Source organism: Colias philodice, chromosome 22, assembly GCF_061535455.1.
Source record: "Colias philodice isolate Cphi_HAF_F1 chromosome 22, ilColPhil1 Martin Lab GWU primary, whole genome shotgun sequence".
NCBI classification, from domain to species: Eukaryota; Metazoa; Arthropoda; class Insecta; order Lepidoptera; family Pieridae; genus Colias; species Colias philodice.
This window is the reverse complement of record NC_143107.1, coordinates 1,682,741-1,704,335: the sequence shown is the minus strand read 5'-3', so window position 1 is coordinate 1,704,335 and position 21,595 is coordinate 1,682,741. Positions and strand designations below refer to the sequence as shown.

The 21,595-nt window shown below is 31.6% G+C and overlaps 1 protein-coding gene across 1 annotated transcript in view; it reads right to left on the bottom strand.

Moving 5' to 3' along the window:
* LOC149478301 (multiple PDZ domain protein-like) overlaps positions 1 to 21,595 on the bottom strand; it is a 142,228-nt gene that overhangs the window by 11,625 nt on the left and 109,008 nt on the right. Inside the window, exons 26-30 of the mRNA XM_089709463.1 lie at positions 12,741 to 12,835; positions 12,172 to 12,241; positions 1,689 to 1,742; positions 1,084 to 1,185; positions 380 to 451 (exon numbers count right to left, since the gene is read on the bottom strand). Coding sequence (XP_089565589.1) covers positions 380 to 451; positions 1,084 to 1,185; positions 1,689 to 1,742; positions 12,172 to 12,241; positions 12,741 to 12,835 — 393 coding nt within the window. The remainder of the gene's footprint in view (positions 1 to 379; positions 452 to 1,083; positions 1,186 to 1,688; positions 1,743 to 12,171; positions 12,242 to 12,740; positions 12,836 to 21,595) is intronic.

Here is a 21,595-nt window from a genome sequence, read left to right as displayed (position 1 = left end):
TGTTCAAAATGTAACAATAAATGTACCACATATTATAGTTATTATATTATGTAAATTGTCTGTTGTGTTGTAGCCATGTTTGATTGCAAATAAATGATTTTGATTTTTTTTGATATGTATTATTGACCAGCGTTGGTTTAAATTCAAACGTTTACCTATTCATTCAAGATAATTGTTTAGAAGCACTTTTGAATCCTCAAAAAACATAATGTGAACCACCCCTGGTTCAGAAAGCAGTTTCCACGGCGAAGACAAGAATGTCGAAGCATTGTAGTTGCTGTTTTAGTTTGAAATTTTTGCTTTTTTAACCAGGAGGCACTAGTAAGATGTACCTACTGTAAACATTTATAATAGAATAAAGATACAAAAAAGCACTTACCGCATCGTAGGTGCAACTCAATAGGGAGTCTCTGTTGACAGCTAGGATCATATCACCGATGTTCAAACCAGCCTGAAAGAACATCACTTTGTTAAAAAAAATATTATATGCAAATACCGACTGCAAAAGCCATTTTCTGGTCTAAACCCGGTATTTGTGGGTAAGAGTGAGATAAATAAAAAAAAGACGGGTTGCACTCCGGGAGTGCCAGCAGAAGTGAAAACTTGATTATTAACGTTCAGCATGTTTGATATTTTGGAATGGTATCCGTCTTACGCATGGAATAAAAGGGCTAAAAAAAATCCGTCTTACGCTTTTTCGATCAGGCCACGTGTCCTGACGCGAGTATAAGATTTTATACCCAACGCCGCTAAAGAAGTTTTCACTTCAAAAAACACTTCACAAAAAAGAGAGCGTGTGTGCCGAGCACACGTTTCAGAAGTGAAACTTCTTTGGCAAGGTTCAAAGATACAAAAATCGTCGCCTTATTCCTTGACGTGACGGTGCCATGACGCGACCTTAAAATTTTACTCTCAACGCGCCAAAAGATGTTTGTGTAAATAATTTTGGATCGAAAAATTATCCAAGTAAAGGATAATAAATAGATAATCAATTGCAAAAGTTACAATAAAATTACATGAAAATGCTTGAATTAAAAAAAAAATCTTGTTTAAATACTGGAAAAAATATAAAAATAAACTTACTTGTTCTGCAGCGCTTCCCTCTTGCAAGTCTGAAACGAAGATACCTCGTCCGGCTTCTGTGTGTCTGCCTTCTATTATCATGATACCCAAACCGGCTGGACCCTGGAAGATGCGATTTTTACTATTACAAATGGTACCATTGTTTTTTATCTATCTTTAAAATATATGAATTTACTTAACTATCCTTTTAAATATGATTATGAATCATTGAGATAATTATGTACATATCTCAATGTTATGAATGGTATTTTTTAGTATATACTGTCTAGTTAAAATTTATGTGAATTAAATAAGAATTTTAATAATCAGAGTTATGATAGTTTAATCATCATCTTATTAAATCATAAAAACAAGGGTTTCCTATAAATTTTACATGAAAAATCAATTTTAGATACCGCTGACATACATAAATACATAAAACATGCAAATAACCTTATTTATCGATATTTTTAATCATAATTAATAAAAATAGAAACTCAATTTACATATAAATTAATAATAACTCATTTATTTAAAACCAATAAAAAAAACAACAGTTAAGTTATTTATAAACCAGAATGTAGCCACAATATTTTATTGAATAACAAAAAATGATAAATTCGTACCTTTTTGATAGTTATATCTCGTACTCCTTTGTAGTTTGCGAAGCGGTCGTCCGGCTGGAAGAGATAATTTTAATCATATTTTAATAAAAACATGGAATAACATGAAAATAACACATTTTTATCATTCAATATAATAAAAAATATTATTGAAAATTAGATGAAACAATAATTTTTCTACATTTTAATTTGATTTACTTTTTAATATGAATTTGATTCGACAAGATACATTTTGCGAAAAGAAAATATAGTGTATTTTTAAAGTACCTAATTATTATTTAGTAAACAACAATTGAAATTAATTAACTAATTAGTAAGTATTTAGTAAATAACAAGTTGAAAATAACTTGTGTAAACCACATTTTTATATTATTTTGGTACGAATTTACGTCATTAAAATAGTTTTTGAACTTTCATAAATAATTTTCGACAAAAAAATGACTGCAATTAAAAAAAAATATTGATTGATTTTAATATTTCGATTCACACCTTTAACTGTATCTTATTTTGAAATTAAAATATATTAAATTATCGGTCCGCCCCGTCTTCGCCCGTGGTAGATATTTCGCAATAAAAGGTAGCCTATGTTCTTTCTCAGGGTCTAAAGATTGTCTGTGTCATATTTCATCAAAATCGGTTGAGAGGTAAAGCGTAACAGACAGACAGACAGAGTTACTTTCGCATTTATAATATTAGTAGGGATTACCAAAATATAGAGCAAAAACATAGACCAACATTAAATACATAATTTGTCGATATTTACATAATATATTTCGTTCCATTGAATATTATTTTATTTTATATTTTCCATTATATTGTCGCGTGCCAAACTTTACACAAGTTTTTGCCATTTGTACAAATATAAACAGTCTGTCGTTGTAAAATAATAATGGGAATTTTAGTTTCTCATTTAAAATCGTACAAAAAACTTAAATTTATGATTACAATGGTTTCATTGTTTAGTTTGTATTTTTATTAAAAGTGTATAGTTTCGAATTTTTAGCAGTTGGAATTAAGTATTTTTCTTTTTCTTTGAAAATATTTACAGTTAGTTCGACTATTACTTCGAGTAGATAATTGTGTAAAAGGAATTTAAAACGATATTTTTTATGATTTTGTTCAACAAATAAGACACATTAAGACGAAGTACATTTTTCATTTTTCACAAGAACAATGGAACTTCTCATTTATTTGGGAGACACTTATCGTAAAATGCATATCGTATAGGTACCTAAGTAATAACAAGTGATAACTGCGTTAAAAACAACCGACTTCAAACTTGCACTTGCAACATTTACAAATACAGACAAAAATGCTCATAAAATAAAAACACACCATCCCGCATCGAACAAAAAAAGAATCACGTAAATCGGTTCAGAAACCTCGGAGTAATCGGTGTACATACATAAAAAAAAAACATACCGGCCGAATTGATAACCTCCTCCTTTTTTTTGAAGTCGGTTAAAAATTAAGAATACTTAGGTACCTTTTAGCTGGTTTTTCAGTTAATTGAAATGCATTTTATATTTTATCATACTTCAAAATACCTATACATAATATTTACATGATTCATCAGAAGTTCACCCATAGTGCTAACTAGTTTTGCAGCCAATGTATGAACTCAAAGTCAAAGGCAATCAGATCTTCACGCGGCGTCTGTGTTATTCGACTAATGGAATTAATCTCTATTCCTTAGTGTCTCTGAGTTATAATGTAATAAGGAATATTGGATTTTTCGTATATTGTAGGACAAGTATTTCGTAAATATTCTTATGTAACCTATCTTAAATGTTTTTGTTTGAAATTAGAAGAAAGAAGAAAGAAAGAAAGAAAATACGTTTAATCACAAATACTTAACTACAATTTTTCACTTATAACTAATACACATTTGAGAAAAATACACATTAATAAATTTAAACCTTAAAATACAATAAATATATTCAAATATTAGTCGGTATTCGTGATTAGGTGGACTACTCAGCATTTGCCTCTCCGTATTAGTAGTTAATTCTTTACGCATAATCGAATTTACACAGTTACTAAGACAGATAGTCTGGATGAGAGTATAGGCTACTTTTGAGATAAGCTAATGAAACTGCAACGCTTTACTATTATATTTTACTAGCATACTATTATCATATGTTGTACCTATTTGATAAACAGCGATAACATAATAACTGTTACATTAAAAGGTTCGATTAAGGTTCAATATCACAGCTTCCATTTGTATCGTTAAGCTTTTAATGTATGTAAATTACGTCAAAAAATGTCAAATAGACTATCAGAGACGTTATCAGCAAGTTAATCCGCCTCTAAATCTTACAACACCTGATTAAGTATACTGCGTTTACATTAGGTTTAATCTACAATCACAGTGTCTATTGTATGACGTTGTTCTGTACAATGTGTACTTACTGCATATAGATGTGTGTGTGAGTGTTACAGAGAGAGTTCTCACTCTCAAACACACATGCACAGTCTCTCACCTGCATTTATGAATTTGTGCATTTAAATACATGCGTGTGTATGTGTATGTGTGTGTGGGAGAGAGAGAGAACTTGTATTTATGTCGGCACTTAAGTGCGCATTTAAATACATGCGTATGTGTGTGTGAGTGTGAGCATGCATTTATGTGTGCATCTGTGTTTTCATTTCAATGCATGTTTGTGTTTGTGTGTATGTGTGATTTCATTTATATACGTGTGTGTGTGTGTCTTACCTTCTTCCTCTTGAACGAAAGCGTACGTTTCCATATTGCCCTCAACAGCACGGTCGGTTTGTAGAAATGTTCTGTGTCTAAACGCACTTCGTTCATCACAGTCATAACTGTCACCACATTATCACTTACACTTAACTACATCACACAACATAACACTACGTAGTATTACCGTATCTGTAATATTTATAAGGTTAGAGTTGGTATTTTGATAGTTTAGATTATTAACCGACTTTAAAAAGAGGTAAATTGACTGTTTATTATTTAATAAAGTGTTTCTAAATGATATGAAATTTATTATGCAAATATCAGACAAATCTATTAAGAAATGTAAGTAGGAAAACATCGTACCTAGGTTTATTGTTTTATCTACGATATTTTATTTGCCTATTTTTTTCTCAGAAGAAAAGAGAGACTTCGTTTTACTTTAGGTACTCCTATAATACAATATCTACTTAAAAATATAGCATATAACATGTTGGTAACTTTCAAATAAAAGATAAATAAATACCGATCCAGTTCAACGAAGTAAATAATGAGACTAAAAATATAACAGTTATAAATTCTAATATCTTTCTAAGAAATGACTCAAACGTTGTGGAGGTAGGTATACACGCAACTCAGAATAATTATAAGTTATTAATTAAAATTGATTTAAACTGACTGTATCTTAGAAAACTTTATTTAGCTACTAGCTTACTTCCCGCGGCTTCGCCCGCTTTGTCTAAAACCTAATAAATTATATACTAAAACGTTCCTCTTGAATCACTATATCTATTAAAAAAAACCGCATCAAAATCCGTTGCGTAGTTTTAAAGATTTAAGCATACAAAGGGACATAGGGACAGAGAAAGCGACTTTGTTTTATACTATGTAGTGATTAGCTGTGCTTCGCGGTTTTACCCGCATTGCTCCGCTCCTATTGGTCTTAGCGTAATAATATATAATATACTAGCTTTCCGCCCGCGGCTTCGCCCGCGTTTTCAGAGAAAACCCCGCATAGTTCCCTTTCCCGTGGGATTTCCGGGATAAAACCTATCCTATCTCTCAAGTTGGATCAAACTGCACATGGTGTGCGAATTTTATTATAATCGGTTAAGTGGTTTAGGAGTCCATTGAGGACAAACATTGTGACACGAGATTTATATATATTAAGATAGCCTTCCTCGATAAATGGACAATCTAACAGTGAAATAATTTTACAGATCGGACCCGTGGTTCCTGAGATTAGCGTGTTCTAGGAAACCAACAAATTTTTAAGCTTTATAATATTAGTATTGTTGCTTTGATAAACAAAAATAATTTGCTCACATACGGATAGGTACTTGAATTTTGAAGTTTAAATATAAATTTATCGACTTTTATGTTAATGTATGTAACTCCTCTAAAGAACTCCGTTGCATACAAACATACCTACAGATGAAGCGTGTTAGGACTTAGAAACACTTCTACAAGAACAGCATATTGTAAAGATTTGAAAAGCCCTCAACAATGACGTATTATATTGACGGTGGTAAAAGCGACATAGTGAGATAATTCTGTTTGATCAGCTCGAGTTACTAAGTGCGGTGGTGTTGTGATATGGAACCGTCATAGCTTTTATGTTCTATACTTGATCGCAAAAATCATAAAAATATACGATAGCTGATAGTACAATAAAATTATAGGTACTTATTCTATACTAATATTATAAAGCTGAAGAGTTTGTTTGTTTGAACGCGCTAATCTCAGGAACTACTGGTCCGATTTGAAAAATTATTTCAGTGTTAGATTCTAGCCAATTCTCATTCATCGAGGAAGGCTATAATCATCGCGCTAAGACCAACAGGAGCGGAACCACGCGGGTGAAACCGCGGAGCGCAGCTAGTGAGTTATAACAGAGGTAGGTACAAAGTTGGTAAATATTCCCGATTTAATAAAACACGTAAAAAACAAAAATGTGTGATTTGGTTGATAAACAAAATATGCATAATAATATATTGCAATTATTACAGTAGTCTTATTAAAATTTAGGCAGATACCTACATTATTTTAATTTTAAAAAATATATAAAAATTTAAAATATTTAAGTAGATAATGATCATAATTTAAACTACATTTCAAAACCACTTAACTATCCTAATTGAATGAAGGTAACATTTTTTTGATTAAATTATACCGATTTAGTTATAGCTGCTAATAATGTAAGCTGTTAATAACTCATATTCTATACTAGCTTCCGCCCACGACTTTGTGCGTCCCCGTTTTTCCCGGTTCCCGCAAGAATTTCGGGAAATCCTTTCTTAGCGGATGCCTACGTCCTAACATCTACCTGCATGCCAAATTTCAGCCCGATACGTCCAGTGGTTTGGGCTGAGCGTTGATAGATCACTATATCAGTCACCTTTTATATATAAATATAAGATATAAGATTATGTGTCCTATAAAAATAATATAAATATTTATTTATTTAAAAACATCACTTGCAATACCTACATGATGTTTTCGTAAATTTGCGTAAAACAAAGTACCTAATTGGTAATCTAACAAGGAGGTGTTATAAAACCTAGTACATTTTAATCCATTTTCATTGTATTGTTGGTTTTTAAAAGGTAATTTTTTTATTGGCCAAATTAGTTAATTATCTGTGTAACCTTTAAAATATCTGCACCTACCTAACCGTGGACCGATTCTCATGAAATTTTCTGTGCATATCGGGTAAGTCTGAGAATCGGCCAACATCTATTTTTCATATGTACCACGGGCGAAGCCGGGGCGGACCGCTAGTATATTATTTTTAAATAAATGGAAGCGAAAGATTTGAGAAGCAATTAACAAACGATTTGTCATTCATTGTATTTTATGGAAAATTTTCATTCAACAATACCTATCTATAGATAATATTAAAAATTACATTTTTACTTTTAGAAACCGCTTTTATAGTAAAAAAAAATCAATATAATATTATTATTTATTATCTACTAGCTGTGCCCGGCGGTTTTACCAGCCTATTATTGGTCCACTCTTATTGGTCTTAGCGTGATGATAATATTATAGTCTCGCTACAATACGATAGCCTATAGTCTTCTTCGATAAATGGACTATCCAACAGTGAAATAATTTTTCAAATCTGTCCCATGGTTTCTGAGATTAGCGCGAACAAAAAAACTCTTCAGCGTTATAATATACATATATATGTATATAGATAGAAGTGAAAATGAACTCATAACAAACACTAGGTTCAAATGAATTTCCAATTAGCGGCTAATTAAAATTAATACGTTGTTTTAGTTTACGGATCTTCATTTGACCTCTATAATCTATATATGACTGAATGTTTTATGTTGTGTGTTTTGTTTTCTTGCTTATTATTATGTTATACAGTTTGATTTTAATATGTTTGTTTATTAAAATTGGAATTTTACTCACATAGGTTAAGCGAATTGTTAATTACAAAAATAAGTTTTTATAATTGCCCTAATAAATGAATTTTATTATTTTTTCATTTCCATTATACCACCAGATTTTTGAGGCTTTCGTGGGAACACAGGTCCAACACGCAGAGGCCCGTAAGAGAATTTTAATGTGTTATTTTTTCATTATTATCAAGTATGCCTTTAGTTTCATATATATTTTGAAAACTTACCATTCTCAATTAATTAATCATACTTTAAAGACTGAAATTAATAAAAATAAAATATGGTAGAGTCACATAGAGTTCCTATTTCATATTTTCTTTCAGATGCGTTTCAATGTTTACAGTATATCCTCTTTTCTTGTACATAAATTTAGAGTATAAAGTACCTATGTTATAAATTATAATATTATGTATGTTTAATTAACTACGTCTAGACGATCCAAAACATTTGTATGAAAATTCACATTGAGATAGAGGTGCAAATAAAAACAAGGCTATTTATATTGTTTATAGTTACCATAATAACAACTTACCAATTAATTAATATGGAGGAAAATCTAGCATTTTATAAAAAAATCTAATTAACTAGTGTAAGTACTACTAGTACTTACACTAGTTAATTAGATTATTATTTATTATATTTTATATATTTTATTATAGGTATAGATACCTAGTACTGTACTAGGTATCTATACCTATAATTATTGCTCTAGGTGAAAAAATATTGTTTTGTTAAAACTTTGCAAATATAACAAATGATTTTTGAAAATATATTTAAATTGTAAACCACATAGTTAGATACGAATAAATTATACTTAATTAAAAATGGTTAAGTAGGTATACTTATACACGAACCAAAACAGGAAAATTTTGAATAACTGGTCTCGGAACCGGTGAACATTTTTAATAAATGGATATTTTTATAACTCAAAAATACCTTTTTACAAAAAATCATCTTATTTGAACTTATTCTATTTATAGACATTGCTAACCGGTATCCTAATAATACCTTACTTATTATGAACACATGTAAAACATCGTAATTATAAAAAAAATGCTATTAACACATAGTCAATATCCTCTTTTTAAAAGTCGGTCAAATTAACAGCGGCCGCTGTTTAAACATTACCTGTTTTCCTAATTATAGCAAATTAAGCACTTCCAATATCACAAATACACAAACAATGAATCTATTAACATAACAACACTAACACTAATATATCATATTCACTAAAATACTATAAAACAACTTAATTTCATTAAATACGTACACGCCGTAATCGTCGCGTCTCGAAACTAAGTACATACATTTGTATGACATTGCTAAAAGTGTAAGATAACAAACAGATTTGACTTAACATAATGCACATATCAATAATACAAAGCAAACGATTTTCAGTCTTAAGTCATTTAAGTAAGTATGCTTTTGGAGTAATTAAAACATGTCACGTGCTACGTTTTTCATGCCGAATACAAGATAAACACTAAAAAGTAGATACCATATGAATATAAACGCTATAGCAACGGATTAAAGTTTAAATTCATTTAACTTATTATCGTAGGAAAACGCTACGGAAATCAACATAGCTTAATAGTAACGGTGTGAAAGGGATGCGAGATAGTTATGTGTTGTAGTGTGAAAGAGATAGTAAGGACAAGGTCAGCGATTTAAGCGAACAATAAATTATAATATAAATACTAGAGATCATACGCTTTAAACGGATTTTCTTAAATCACGATCCTTCAGTTTATTTAATAATTATTAGCTAATTAACCTGAATTTACTATTTACACATAAAAGCAATGATTTATTTTATAAATAAAAAATGAAAAATAGAGATGAGCAATGAAATGTGTATAGGGGCCGTATTATGACCTTCTATTATCAGACAGTTTACGCCGTGAATAGAACTAACTGACTGTCAAATTCAAATTATGATCGCAATAACCAGCCATGGTTAATTATGTTATAATATGAATTTGCCAGTCAGTTCAATTCACGGCGTAAACTGCCTGGAAATAAGAGGCATAATACGGCCACTGTAAGAATCAACAAACTGTAAAACAAACAAAGTTATTTAGAACACAGGTACGTTTAGATATACAATGGTATAGATTTCTTACTGGTCTCAATAGTGCTAGGAGCGCCTACAGTTTCAAAAGACGTTGTTTCTACAATGCCATCTTTTTATTTTCAATTATTTACAGATTCAGACAGACAGACAAACTAACACTTTGAATATTATTCAAGTTATGGATATTACCTATCTAATATTTCAGTATATTTTTTCTCTCTAGCCAAGATATAAGTAGAGTCAATTCTATGATAGAGCAGAATTGACTCTATCTATTTATGCCCGTTTTCTTAAGCAATATAAGTGAAATACCATGGTACCATTGTCAGTTTTTATTAGTAATCTGATAGTGTATTCTTAAATTTAAAACAACAACCTATTGTTAACATTTTTTGTAAAAAACTAAATTATAGCGCAGTGAAAATAAGTTTCTTATTTTATCTTCTTCTTCTAATGTCGTGGTTTTTAAGTTAAACTCCTCCGAAACGGCTTGACCGATTCTCATGAAATTTTGTGTGCATATACATATTGGGTAGGTCTTAGAATTGGACAATATCTAAAATTCATTCCGCTAAGTAATAAAAGTAAGGCAGAACGTTTTCACTTACCGCTAGTTTTTATATATATTTTTCTACGTTCTAAGAATATAAGTTTCTCTTATAAGATTTACTTTTATAACATACACACCAACATTACAAGGAAAGTACTTTCTTGCACCGTCAGCAAATTACAGGCATACCCATTTATCAACTTCACGTGACAAGCAAGCAATTACCCTTTACATAAAAAAGCTTAGGTGAGTATGTATTAAGTTGGAATACTTTGGAATACTTGTTGAGTTTTAAAATTCAAATTCAAATTGCTTATTAGGTAGGTTATTTGCTAATTCTAAAAGAAAAGCATATTTTTTATTATATAAGTCGTCTTTTAAAGATAAACTCTATCATATTGTACGATAATCTTATATATAAAAATGAATCGCAAAATGTGTTGGTAAGCGCATAACTCGAGAACGGCTGAACCGATTTCGATAATTCTTTTTTTATTATATTCCTTGAAGTACGAGGATGGTTTTTATGTAGAGAAAACGTAAATATGTACCACGGGCGAAGCCGGGGCGGACCGCTAGTCTTATATATAAAAATGAATCGCAAAATGTGTTGGTAAGCGCATAACTCGAGAACGGCTGAACCGATTTCGATAATTCTTTTTTTATTATATTCCTTGAAGTACGAGGATGGTTTTTATGTAGAGAAAACGTAAACATGTACCACGGGCGAAGCCGGGGCGGACCGCTAGTTAATTAATATAAGCAAGAGTTCAATATAGGTAATATCTCGTTATTTTACTAATTTTCCAATATCTATGTCCCATGTGTTTTTTGTTATTCATAGATACGATATTATGATTATGATATGAACATATTTTATTAATTTGTGTGTCTTTCTGTTTGTCCCCGAATCTTCTTAATAGCTGATTTTACTTTTACAACGAATTGTGAAAATTATTGTCAAGTGCACAATAGAAATAATTTACTTAAACGAATGTAATAAACACGTATTTTTCTTTCAACGAATCCTCAAAGCATAGAATAAATAGAAGAAATCTGACTTTCTTCCATCCTAGAGCGACACCGATAGCGTTACTCGAGACATTACATAGGAATTGGATTTTTATTGCATCAATTCGATTGAATACGCGACGGTTCAAATAGCAACGAAATAGCAACGTTTAGGATAAAATATAGGTACTTCTGTTAAATAGGAAATCGTGGTTAAATTTTAAATGTGGTTTTAATATTAGTTGTGATTTTTTTAACTTTACTTAATGTTATTTTAAGAAGAATTTTAGTTTTATTTCATACCGTACCGCGTACGTTTCAATTTAATTACTGTATAATACAATGGATAAAATAATAAATATCGGTATTATTTAGGAAAATCAGTTCTTATTTCATTAATTAATAACTAATTTTGTATCTTGTCAAATCAATATAGAGACGAAAACGACAAAAATGTTAACTTTTTGACTAGAATTAACATTCAATTAGTAAAGGGCTATTTTAATTAGGGCCGATTTTTCAATGCTTGGATAAAACTTATTCGTCGAATAATGTGTAAAACTACCACTTTAAAAAAAGTATTCTAATTGCCCGTATTTGACAGTTTACGTGACATTTTAATATTATCGTGTAATACTTTATTGGACGGATAAGTTTTATCCAAGAATTGAAAAATCAGCCCTTAAATAAAAATTCTCACATTATAAGTTTAAATAATTATTTATATTGGCACTTACCTCTTCTTCAAGGGCTGTGGGGAATTGTGTGAGGGGTTTCACAGCGACATCTTCTAATGCAGATTTGCGTCTGGAAAGTTCGAGAAATTTTTAGTATTTTTTTTTATACTGAAGATAGGGAAGCGCTTGACCAAAGCTACTTAAATTAATACGAAAATAACTCCCATTCTTGAATAATTATCGTGGCATGATTAATTAAATCAATGTTAAAATATCTGTTTCACTTTAATCTGAATTCGAAAAACGCTTTTATTTTTAGGTTTCTTTTGAAAAATTTTAATTATTCATTTATTTGTTTAGTCCCGATAATCTAAGAAACAATCCATACTAATATTATAAATGCGAAAGTAGCTCTGTCTGTCTGTCTGTTACTCAATCACGCCTTAACTACTGAACCAATTTGTATGAAATTTGGTATAGAGATATTTTGATACCCGAGAAAGGACATAGGATAGGTTTTATCCCGGAAATCCCACGGGAACGGGAACTATGCGGGTTTTTCTTTGACTGCGCGGGCGATGCCGCGGGTGGAAAGCTAGTTGATAATAAAAGTGATGATAATAAAATACCTTAGTAAGATGATCTTGTACACTGGCCCCATCAGTCCCTTGATGATGGCAGACGCGTTCAAGTGACATCTTCCGTGAAGCACTATTCCGTTCACCTAGGATAAAATAAATTAAATTAGTATTTGCAATCATTGGATATAAATTCTTTAATCATATAATAGAAGTACCTTAATGAAACATGAGGAAATTTGTAAGAAAGGCTTTGGTCCAATAAAACATTAGTTTATGTTAGTATAATCCATACTAATATTATAAATGCGAAAGTAACTCTGTCTGTCTGTCTGTTACTCAATCACGCCTTAACTACTGAACCAATTTGCATGAAATTTGGTATAGAGATATTTTGATACCCGAGAAAGGACATAGCATAGGTTTTATCCCGGAAATCCTACGGGAACGGGTTATTCTTTGAAAACGCGGGCTAAGCCGCGGGCGGAAAGCTAGTGTACTATGAATTAATAGATATAGTAAGGGCCGATTTTTCAATGCTTGGATAAAACTTATCCATCCATGATCCAATAAAGTATTACACGATAATTATATATATATAATATTAAAATGTCACGTAAACTGCAATACGGGCAATTAGAATACGTTTTTAAAATGGTAGTTTTATACATTATTCGACGAATAAGTTATAGCCAAGGATTGAAAAATCAGCCCATAAAGTATTTCTATAAAATAATCGAAGACACATCTACATATGTGATCACTCAAACAGGTGTATCAGATTTTCCATACCTAATAATTTTCATAGGACCTTTAAAGTTTCATAATCATCCTCAGATTACAGGCAAAATCAATTATTTCAAAGCACTTAACCTATAAGTATCGCATATTTTCCATTGAAAAATCATTATCCAACCGCTTAAGCCTTTCAGCCTCGACCCGCATTGTAGAAATTGCAACCACAAGACTAACCGACCACCATATAAACTTCAACAATGTTAAATCTAATAATACGATTGTATTTACAATTGAGAAAACTGATATGAATGGTAGATAGTACGCAGATGCTACAGTCACAAAGCTGCTAAGCACTATTCATTCATATTATAGCCAATAGCCATGGTCCTAATTACGAGATAAAGCTGACACATGTAGCTCTTCTGCTCTTAAAAGTAATATTTTTACCATTTTCCATCAATGCTCAACTTCTATTGGTCAAAGCACGTGTTACACATAGTACATGTAGTTTTAGCCATCCTCGCTAAATAATAAATAACCAACACAAAAATATTTTTTCAATTCGACCTATCAGTAGCTGCAGTAGTAGATTCTCGGTCAACCAAACAAACAATTTCTTCAAGCTTTACAATATTAGTATCTACTTTACCACGTATTTATTTCCTTTCGATCTCAAAACCGATGTTATTTACGTATTTTCTCAATTATTCAATGAAGTCTGTTCAGTAAATCCAAAGATACTTTATCGTACAGTAATACGACGGTGAGTAATGTTTCAATCAAACATAAAACAAGAATAGTACCGGCTTCCGCGCCAATTTTGGATAAGGTTCTTAACTCTGTGTTGTGGAATAATTTATAGGTGAAACGCGATTTTATAGTTCATTAGTTTTGTAAAAAATACAGAGGACATACACAGGTTATGTAATTATATGCCGTGTAAATTTTATTAGTAAAAGAGTAGGTACAGGTGGTTTGAAAATTCTTTATTTGATTGGAAAACACTTGAAAAGATTTGAGTGCGGTTTCTATAGATATTATATCAAAATAGTTTCGATCCACGAGGACGAGTCGACCTTGTGGATCGAAGTCAAAAGGCGATTATAAACGAAGTCTTGTTGAAAAAATGTTTCAGTTTGTTAAGATGGAAGTAGAAGCAGCTGCATCAAATTGTTAAGTTCATTGTGGCACCATATTTAGATTCTATTCTGTATTTTTTATTATATTTTATTACCTATTCTGCTTTAGGTGAAGGTGTTTGATTAAAAAAAGTTCCTATCTGCACCCGCTACAACTCATCAGATGTACCGATTCCCACACACACTTGGCATCTCTCCAAAGAATTGCATTAGGTACATGCGATCCGCGTTAATGTATGCATGCGGGTAATTATACAATTGTTTCTACGCAATATACTCGCTATATCTATATGTCTCAGTCATCTGGTTGAATCTGCTATTTGATTGAATGACTAGAGGACAATCCGTCAAGTTGTTTAATGTAACGTGCAACCTGTCTTGACTGAACGTCATTTAGAATAGTCGTTGGTTGAGATAAGGGGATGAGTCAGGTTATGTTCGTTGTATTTTTTTTAATTACACAGAAATAGGTTGTTGCATGAATGAATAACCAACTAGTTGGATGTTGAGTAACGCCATGTAACGCTTGTGAAATCAACGTTCGGCCTAGTCATTCAATTGAATGTCGTCATTGAATCAAATGGGAGATTTAACCAGATGACTGCGACATATACATGCTATATCGCAATGGATACGCTTCACGTCGTAAAGTTCTATCATTAAATGTGCTATTTCGATGTTAGTAATGCTTTGAATAAACGCTTTATAACAACGACTAGCTGTGCCCGCGGTTGCAGTTGTGGACAGAATAGAGACAAAGTCTAGGATATAATCGATAAAAAATCAGAGAGAAATTTATCTAATTCGACCATAAAAGGCTATAAATTATTCGAGACTATTGAAAATATATAGTCATTATAAATATAGAAAGAATATGGGATTTATTGCCACATAAACTTAAACTGAATTAACTACAAAAAATATACGTGACGATAGAAAATAACTCAAACATGTAGTCGGACTTTGATACCTGATTTGCGCTAATTTTCAGTCTGTCGGTATTAAACGAAGCTCACTAAACCTCACAAAATTATGTATTGAATAATCAAATTCATTATCTGCTTGAATATTAGTCTGTAAGTTCACATTACTTCTCATAATACACGCATCCAAAAAGCGGCAATAGACAGTCTATTGCCTATTGCAAGTTTTAATAGATTTTAATGAGACTCCTCAATCACAGGATACGGCTATTTCGCAACCATTTTACGACAATTTTTACGTTCTTTATTCCTTGATGCGAGTGACCTAATTCCTACCGAATCATTGCTCAACTACGAGTACATTCACTTTGTTTATTGTCCTGTTAACGAAGACATTCATTTATAGTCATTAATCTACAGCGTTCCCTTTTTATGCGAATTCAGAATATTGTCTGGAATTTTGGTCCATTTAAATTCGTTCTTTATAAATAAACTGGTAGTATAAATACTAAAGATTTTTAACTACTAAACAAAGAAGCCCTTGTAACAAAATTAGAATTCTAAAATTATCATACATCTCGTATTGTGGTGTATCAAATTTTGATTGTAATCTATACTAATATTATAAAGAGGAAAAGTTTGTTTGTTTGTATGTATGTATGGTTTTCACGCATAAACTACTGGAGCGATTTTGATGAAATTTGGCACAGATAACCTTTAGACCCTGAGAAAGAACATAGGCTACCTTTTATTGCGAAATATTTACCACGGGCGAAGCCGGGGCGGACTGCTAGTATGTATATAAATACACAATATTGTAAGAGATTTCATACAATAGTTATATTATGTTACCATATTTAATCGCGATCTAAACAATACTTATTGTACTAGACAATTCATGAACTTGTTAATGTTATAAATACCATGAAATGAAACAAAACAAATACATTGTTTATTAATTATTTCTCCGAAGCGAAAATCGAACCCATACCTCTAGATATTATAGTTATCAACCAATACGTCAATTAACTACCAATATCTGCTAATACTAATCCTAATTTTAAAGATTAGTATCAAGATCAATAAACCCTAAGCTAGACCACGCATCAATAAAATAAAACATTTACCCATTACGTCACAATCTCCTGAATAAAACTTTTATGCCATATAAAGCAAACATTAGACTAGACACCGTCTATAAAATAAGCCAAACCTAAGGTTATTACTCTTGTTATTCATTCCTTCATTCATTTGATCTCACGTTTAAGTCAATATGGCATTATGCCAAAGTCTAGTTCTTAAGGGTTCTATTTAGTTTAAGAAGGCTTTTGTTTTGAAGTACTTAGCGAACTTTTAGTGGCTCTTTTCTGTGTACATTATATTGTACATATTGTTTTTCGCAGTTCTTTCTTTGTTATTGGTGAAAGGGATTACATAAAAAATATTTATCCTAATTAAATGAAAACTTATGATATTGAAAAATACTTTGATAATACCTACTAATTAAATAAATAAATAAATCATTTATTTTCACAAAAATTTTACAAATCAAAGCGAAAGGCTCCTAAGATAGTGAAAACTGTTTTTCAGGAGCCTGTGTCTTCCATTTACAATTACACGGATACGAAGATAGCAGTTAATTATTATTCAACTCTATAGAAATGAACCTTAAAAACCATTGTATTTGGTTGTTATACTAAAACTAGGTAGAAAGCAATTAGTGGTTAATTCCAATTAAAATTGGACTGTACTAAATTGTACTCTCGGTTCAATGACGGACTGATTTAATTTCTCTTTAATGATGTATTATTATTAGAATACGAGAATAAATACTAAGGGCGTTACTATTTCTGTATCATGATATAATTTTGACTTTATGTGCCGATATATTTATATATTTATATATTTATAGATATATATTTTTGATGTGCCGATTCGTGATGATTGATTGAAATATCAATAGAAATAGAAAAACTGGTTCTTTATCAGTAAATTTTTGTAATAAGAATTCATTGTTCGTCTCCTTTTTGAACTTCCTATAAAGGTAGTTCAACCAACGGAAGATCTTCAATCACCAAAGCTTTTTGAACATTATTACTTCATAAAGCTATTACATCTAAATTAATGCCAGAAAGTGCTTCAAGTCACAATATGGGAATTTACAAAGACATAATATGGGATGAGGCGCTTAAAAATATATATGTATTTAACAATTTTATGTATCTACCATAACAAATTTTACAATGATTACGATATTAAAACAAAAGGAAAACCACAGACATGTATATTTTAGTAGACAACGCAAGTACCGCGATCTGTATGAAAACCAAGCGTGTCATATTTTTTGTACTGACCTTGACGCGTTATGACGTCACGAGCGCTTTTTAGTGATGGTAATTTCATTTTACGCTAAATCGATTAGGACGCCACTCGCGCGGCGATTCTAGTATCGTCCTATCCCATCGAAGTAAATCGAAAGAAATCAGATCAAACGGTTCTAAGAGGTAGACAGATCTATGTCTAAGAGGTAGTTAAATAAATGAATCGTAATCGATTACTAAATCGATTCAAGACAGAAAAATGATAATTACCATAGACAGAGGAATGTGAAAATAAAATTATAAACCTTTTAATATTCTAACAAGTAAACTAATGTGTTTTAGCTTTTTCTTACATATGCCCATTGAGTTACCATGTACTACGTACTAGAGAGGCCATCGAAAGAAAGTAATGAAACTGTCAATCAATCAATCTTTATGTCCCGTTGCATCGATCCATTTTTCTTTTATGTTCGGGTTACTTGGAAAACTGAAAAAACAAACATAGTCTAAGCAATAAGGAGTTTTCTTAAAAAACTCCCAAGATGACACTTAAACTAATAGCGTCCATGTCATAATATTTATTTTTAGTACCTTTGTATTAAAATACTTAAAAGTTCTAGGTCAAGTCCTATTAAATGACAAAAAAAATCTATGCCTTTTTTTCTGAAAAATTGCTACTTCAAATTATCATTTTTCTGTTCGATTATAAAATCGATTAGAATCGAGAACTGTTGCATCAAATGAACATCACTAACCACAAAATTGGACAGAAAAATGAGAACAGAAAAATGAGAAGACGCTATTCATTGCTTGTTATCATACGACGCGATCTTTACCGTGCCAAGTAAAAGCCGCAATGTATTCCGAATCATTTCGTATGAGTTGGTATCCGTGTTTGTCACGATCGTTTTCCACAGATATTCTTTATTTGATTTTAAAATAAATAGTGCATATTCTGATTAGAAAATTACTTACCGGTGGAAGGAAACATCTCTGCTAACTCGGCCACTCAGAGTTGTGGAGTTTCTACAGTTTATAACGGCGCAATTCGGCATTTTACTTTATTCAGCTTCACGTCTTTCCTTGGCGAACTGCAAGCGCGGACTGAGTGTAGGCCAGCGTCAAGTAAGTTTCATAAACTTAGTTTGGACACGGGAAGTACATACACTCGCTTAGTCTATCTTGATACATGTCTGTGAGGAAAACATAGATAGTACATAAGGCAACCTTATCGCTTATCAGCGATCTCTTCCAGGCTGCCCAAGGTAAAGGGTAAAGATTTATGACTGATTTTTTAATCCTTGGCTAAAACTTATTCATCGAGCATTGTATAAAACTACCATTTTAAAAACGTATTCTACTTGCCCGTATTTGACAGTTTACGTGACATTTTAATATTATCGTGTAATACTTTATTGGACAGATAAGTTTTATCCAAGCATTGAAAAATCGGCCCTTAACTAAATAAGTTTGACCATAATATAATAAAGCAAATGAAAGGATAATAATGTTGACGGATGTCAAATCAAAATGCAAATTATCTCAAGTGTACCATTTCCAATCAAGAAAGTTCACTCTTAGTCAGATGTTGACAGTTTCCGTACAATAAACAGCAGTTTAAGCGAACTTCAATGTCATAAGGTCGACCACAATTTCTTCCCAGCCTAACATTCTCGAGTGTTATTGTTTCAGCTACAACCCAGGCATAGGTTAGGCTGTTAATATACGAGTCAGGCAACAGTTAGTTTAATGTGAGATACATCCGGTATATAACCAGTTATTACTTTCAATAGGGAACAGAAATATCTTTCTTCTTTATCACCAAAGAAATAAACTTCTGACACGACGATCATATTTTTTTATTCACCTTTAAAATTTTGAAATACCTACTGTTGCATGTCATGTTTGTGAAACATGTTGTTTATATAACGTCTTTCAACTCTTAATATTCAGGTACAACGTAGCCAACTTGTCAATTCCGATTATTATCAAATATCAGTCAGAGCATCTGAACAACTTTTACATGAACATCATCAACCATTTTCATAACTTTATACGCCGATGAATAGAAGGAACATAAGCATCATAAAAACGCCTTAAAAACGTTCTCAGTAGCTTTGTTACTAAACAGCCTTAATTCAAGAGTTATATTGTTTCGGTTTCAGCCATAACTTATATTATCCTTCAACTTGAATAATGATTGTTTGTTTTCCCAAAGACAAATTCTAGAGGTATCTTATGTGATGTGTGTTTACTCACCTCTGTGACTTTGTCGATTATTTACCGCGAATTCATTTGAAAGGTTATTTGTTTTATCTTTCCCAATAAATGAAAGGTTGTGTGTTTGACTTTTAAAGTAACGACTTTATTGAAAGTATATCGATACTATATAATTATGTAGGTAATAAGTTATTAGTTATTACCCTGGTATTGAGGGTGCAAGTGGGCGACGATGATCACTTAACATAAGGTGACTCGTCTGTTCGTTTGCCTTCTATTAACATAAAAAAGTAAACGAAAGTCTGCCTGTCTGTATTTTAACCCATTGAGCCCCGAACGGCCCGATCGGTCCACGCCACAATAGATTTTCTATTGTGTCTGTGATTCCGGAGCCTGAGTTATTAAATGTAAATCGGTAAAGGTTTAAATGTAAGTCGGTAAAGGGGGTTGGGTTGCCTGATGTTATCATCTAAGCGTGCCTCTATCTATTACACTTTCAAGGCTGAAAATTAGCAATGACTTTGAAAAAATGAAAAAAAAAATAAAAAATGTATGCGTGTTAGTACACGCATACATTGTGTACTCTAGTGAGTACACACGTAAGAAGTGAAACTTCTTTATGACCTTAAAAATATCACGAGTATAGCGTAACGCAAAAATGTCACGCGTACGGCGTAACGCAAAAATGTCACGCGTACGGCGTAACGCAAAAATGTCACGCGTACGGCGTAACGCAAAAATGTTACACTAAATTTTTGTCCAACGCCGATAAAGAAGTTTCACTTCAAAAAAACTTTATAGAACAATGAAGTTGTATAACTGGTTCCCTAAATAACACCCTATTCTTATGCAAACAGATTCAGAAGTCTATCTTACGTTATGTGTAACATAATACAATACACAACCAATCAATCAGTTATAAACAAAGCAATGATGCCAAGGTCCAATTATAATAAAATAGATCGTCTATGTTTTTCCACATTGCATTGGCGAGCAAATATTATATACACTTGATTAAATATTTAGAAATAAAACAAAAACAACGCAGTCCATCAATCAAAAGGACGTAATAACCTATATTTTAATTCAGACGGATTATTTAAAACTGAATGTTTTCTAAAATGCGATAGATTATGGGGTATAAGAATACATTTTCTACTAATATTTTCAACGATACAGCAGTATATTTTTATATTTTACACATATTATTTACTAGCTATGCCCTGCGGTTTTACCCGCATTACTCCGCTCCTGTTAGTCTTAGCGTAATGATATATAGCCTAGCCTTCCTCGATGAATGGGCTATCTAACACTGAAACAATTTTTCAAATCGGTTATGTAGTCCCCGGGATTAGCGCGTTCAGACAATCAAACAAACTTTATTATATTTGCATGGATTATTTTAAGATCTATTTGTCTCTATCATTACAACGTAGTCTTTCCAATATTAAAGATAGTTCTGATTCAAGCAGCAGTTTAACAACAGTGTCCATTTATAAAGTGAATTCCAATGTCCCCCAGGGGATTTTCTTTAGGGACAAGTAGGTGATCAGCCTTCTGTGTCC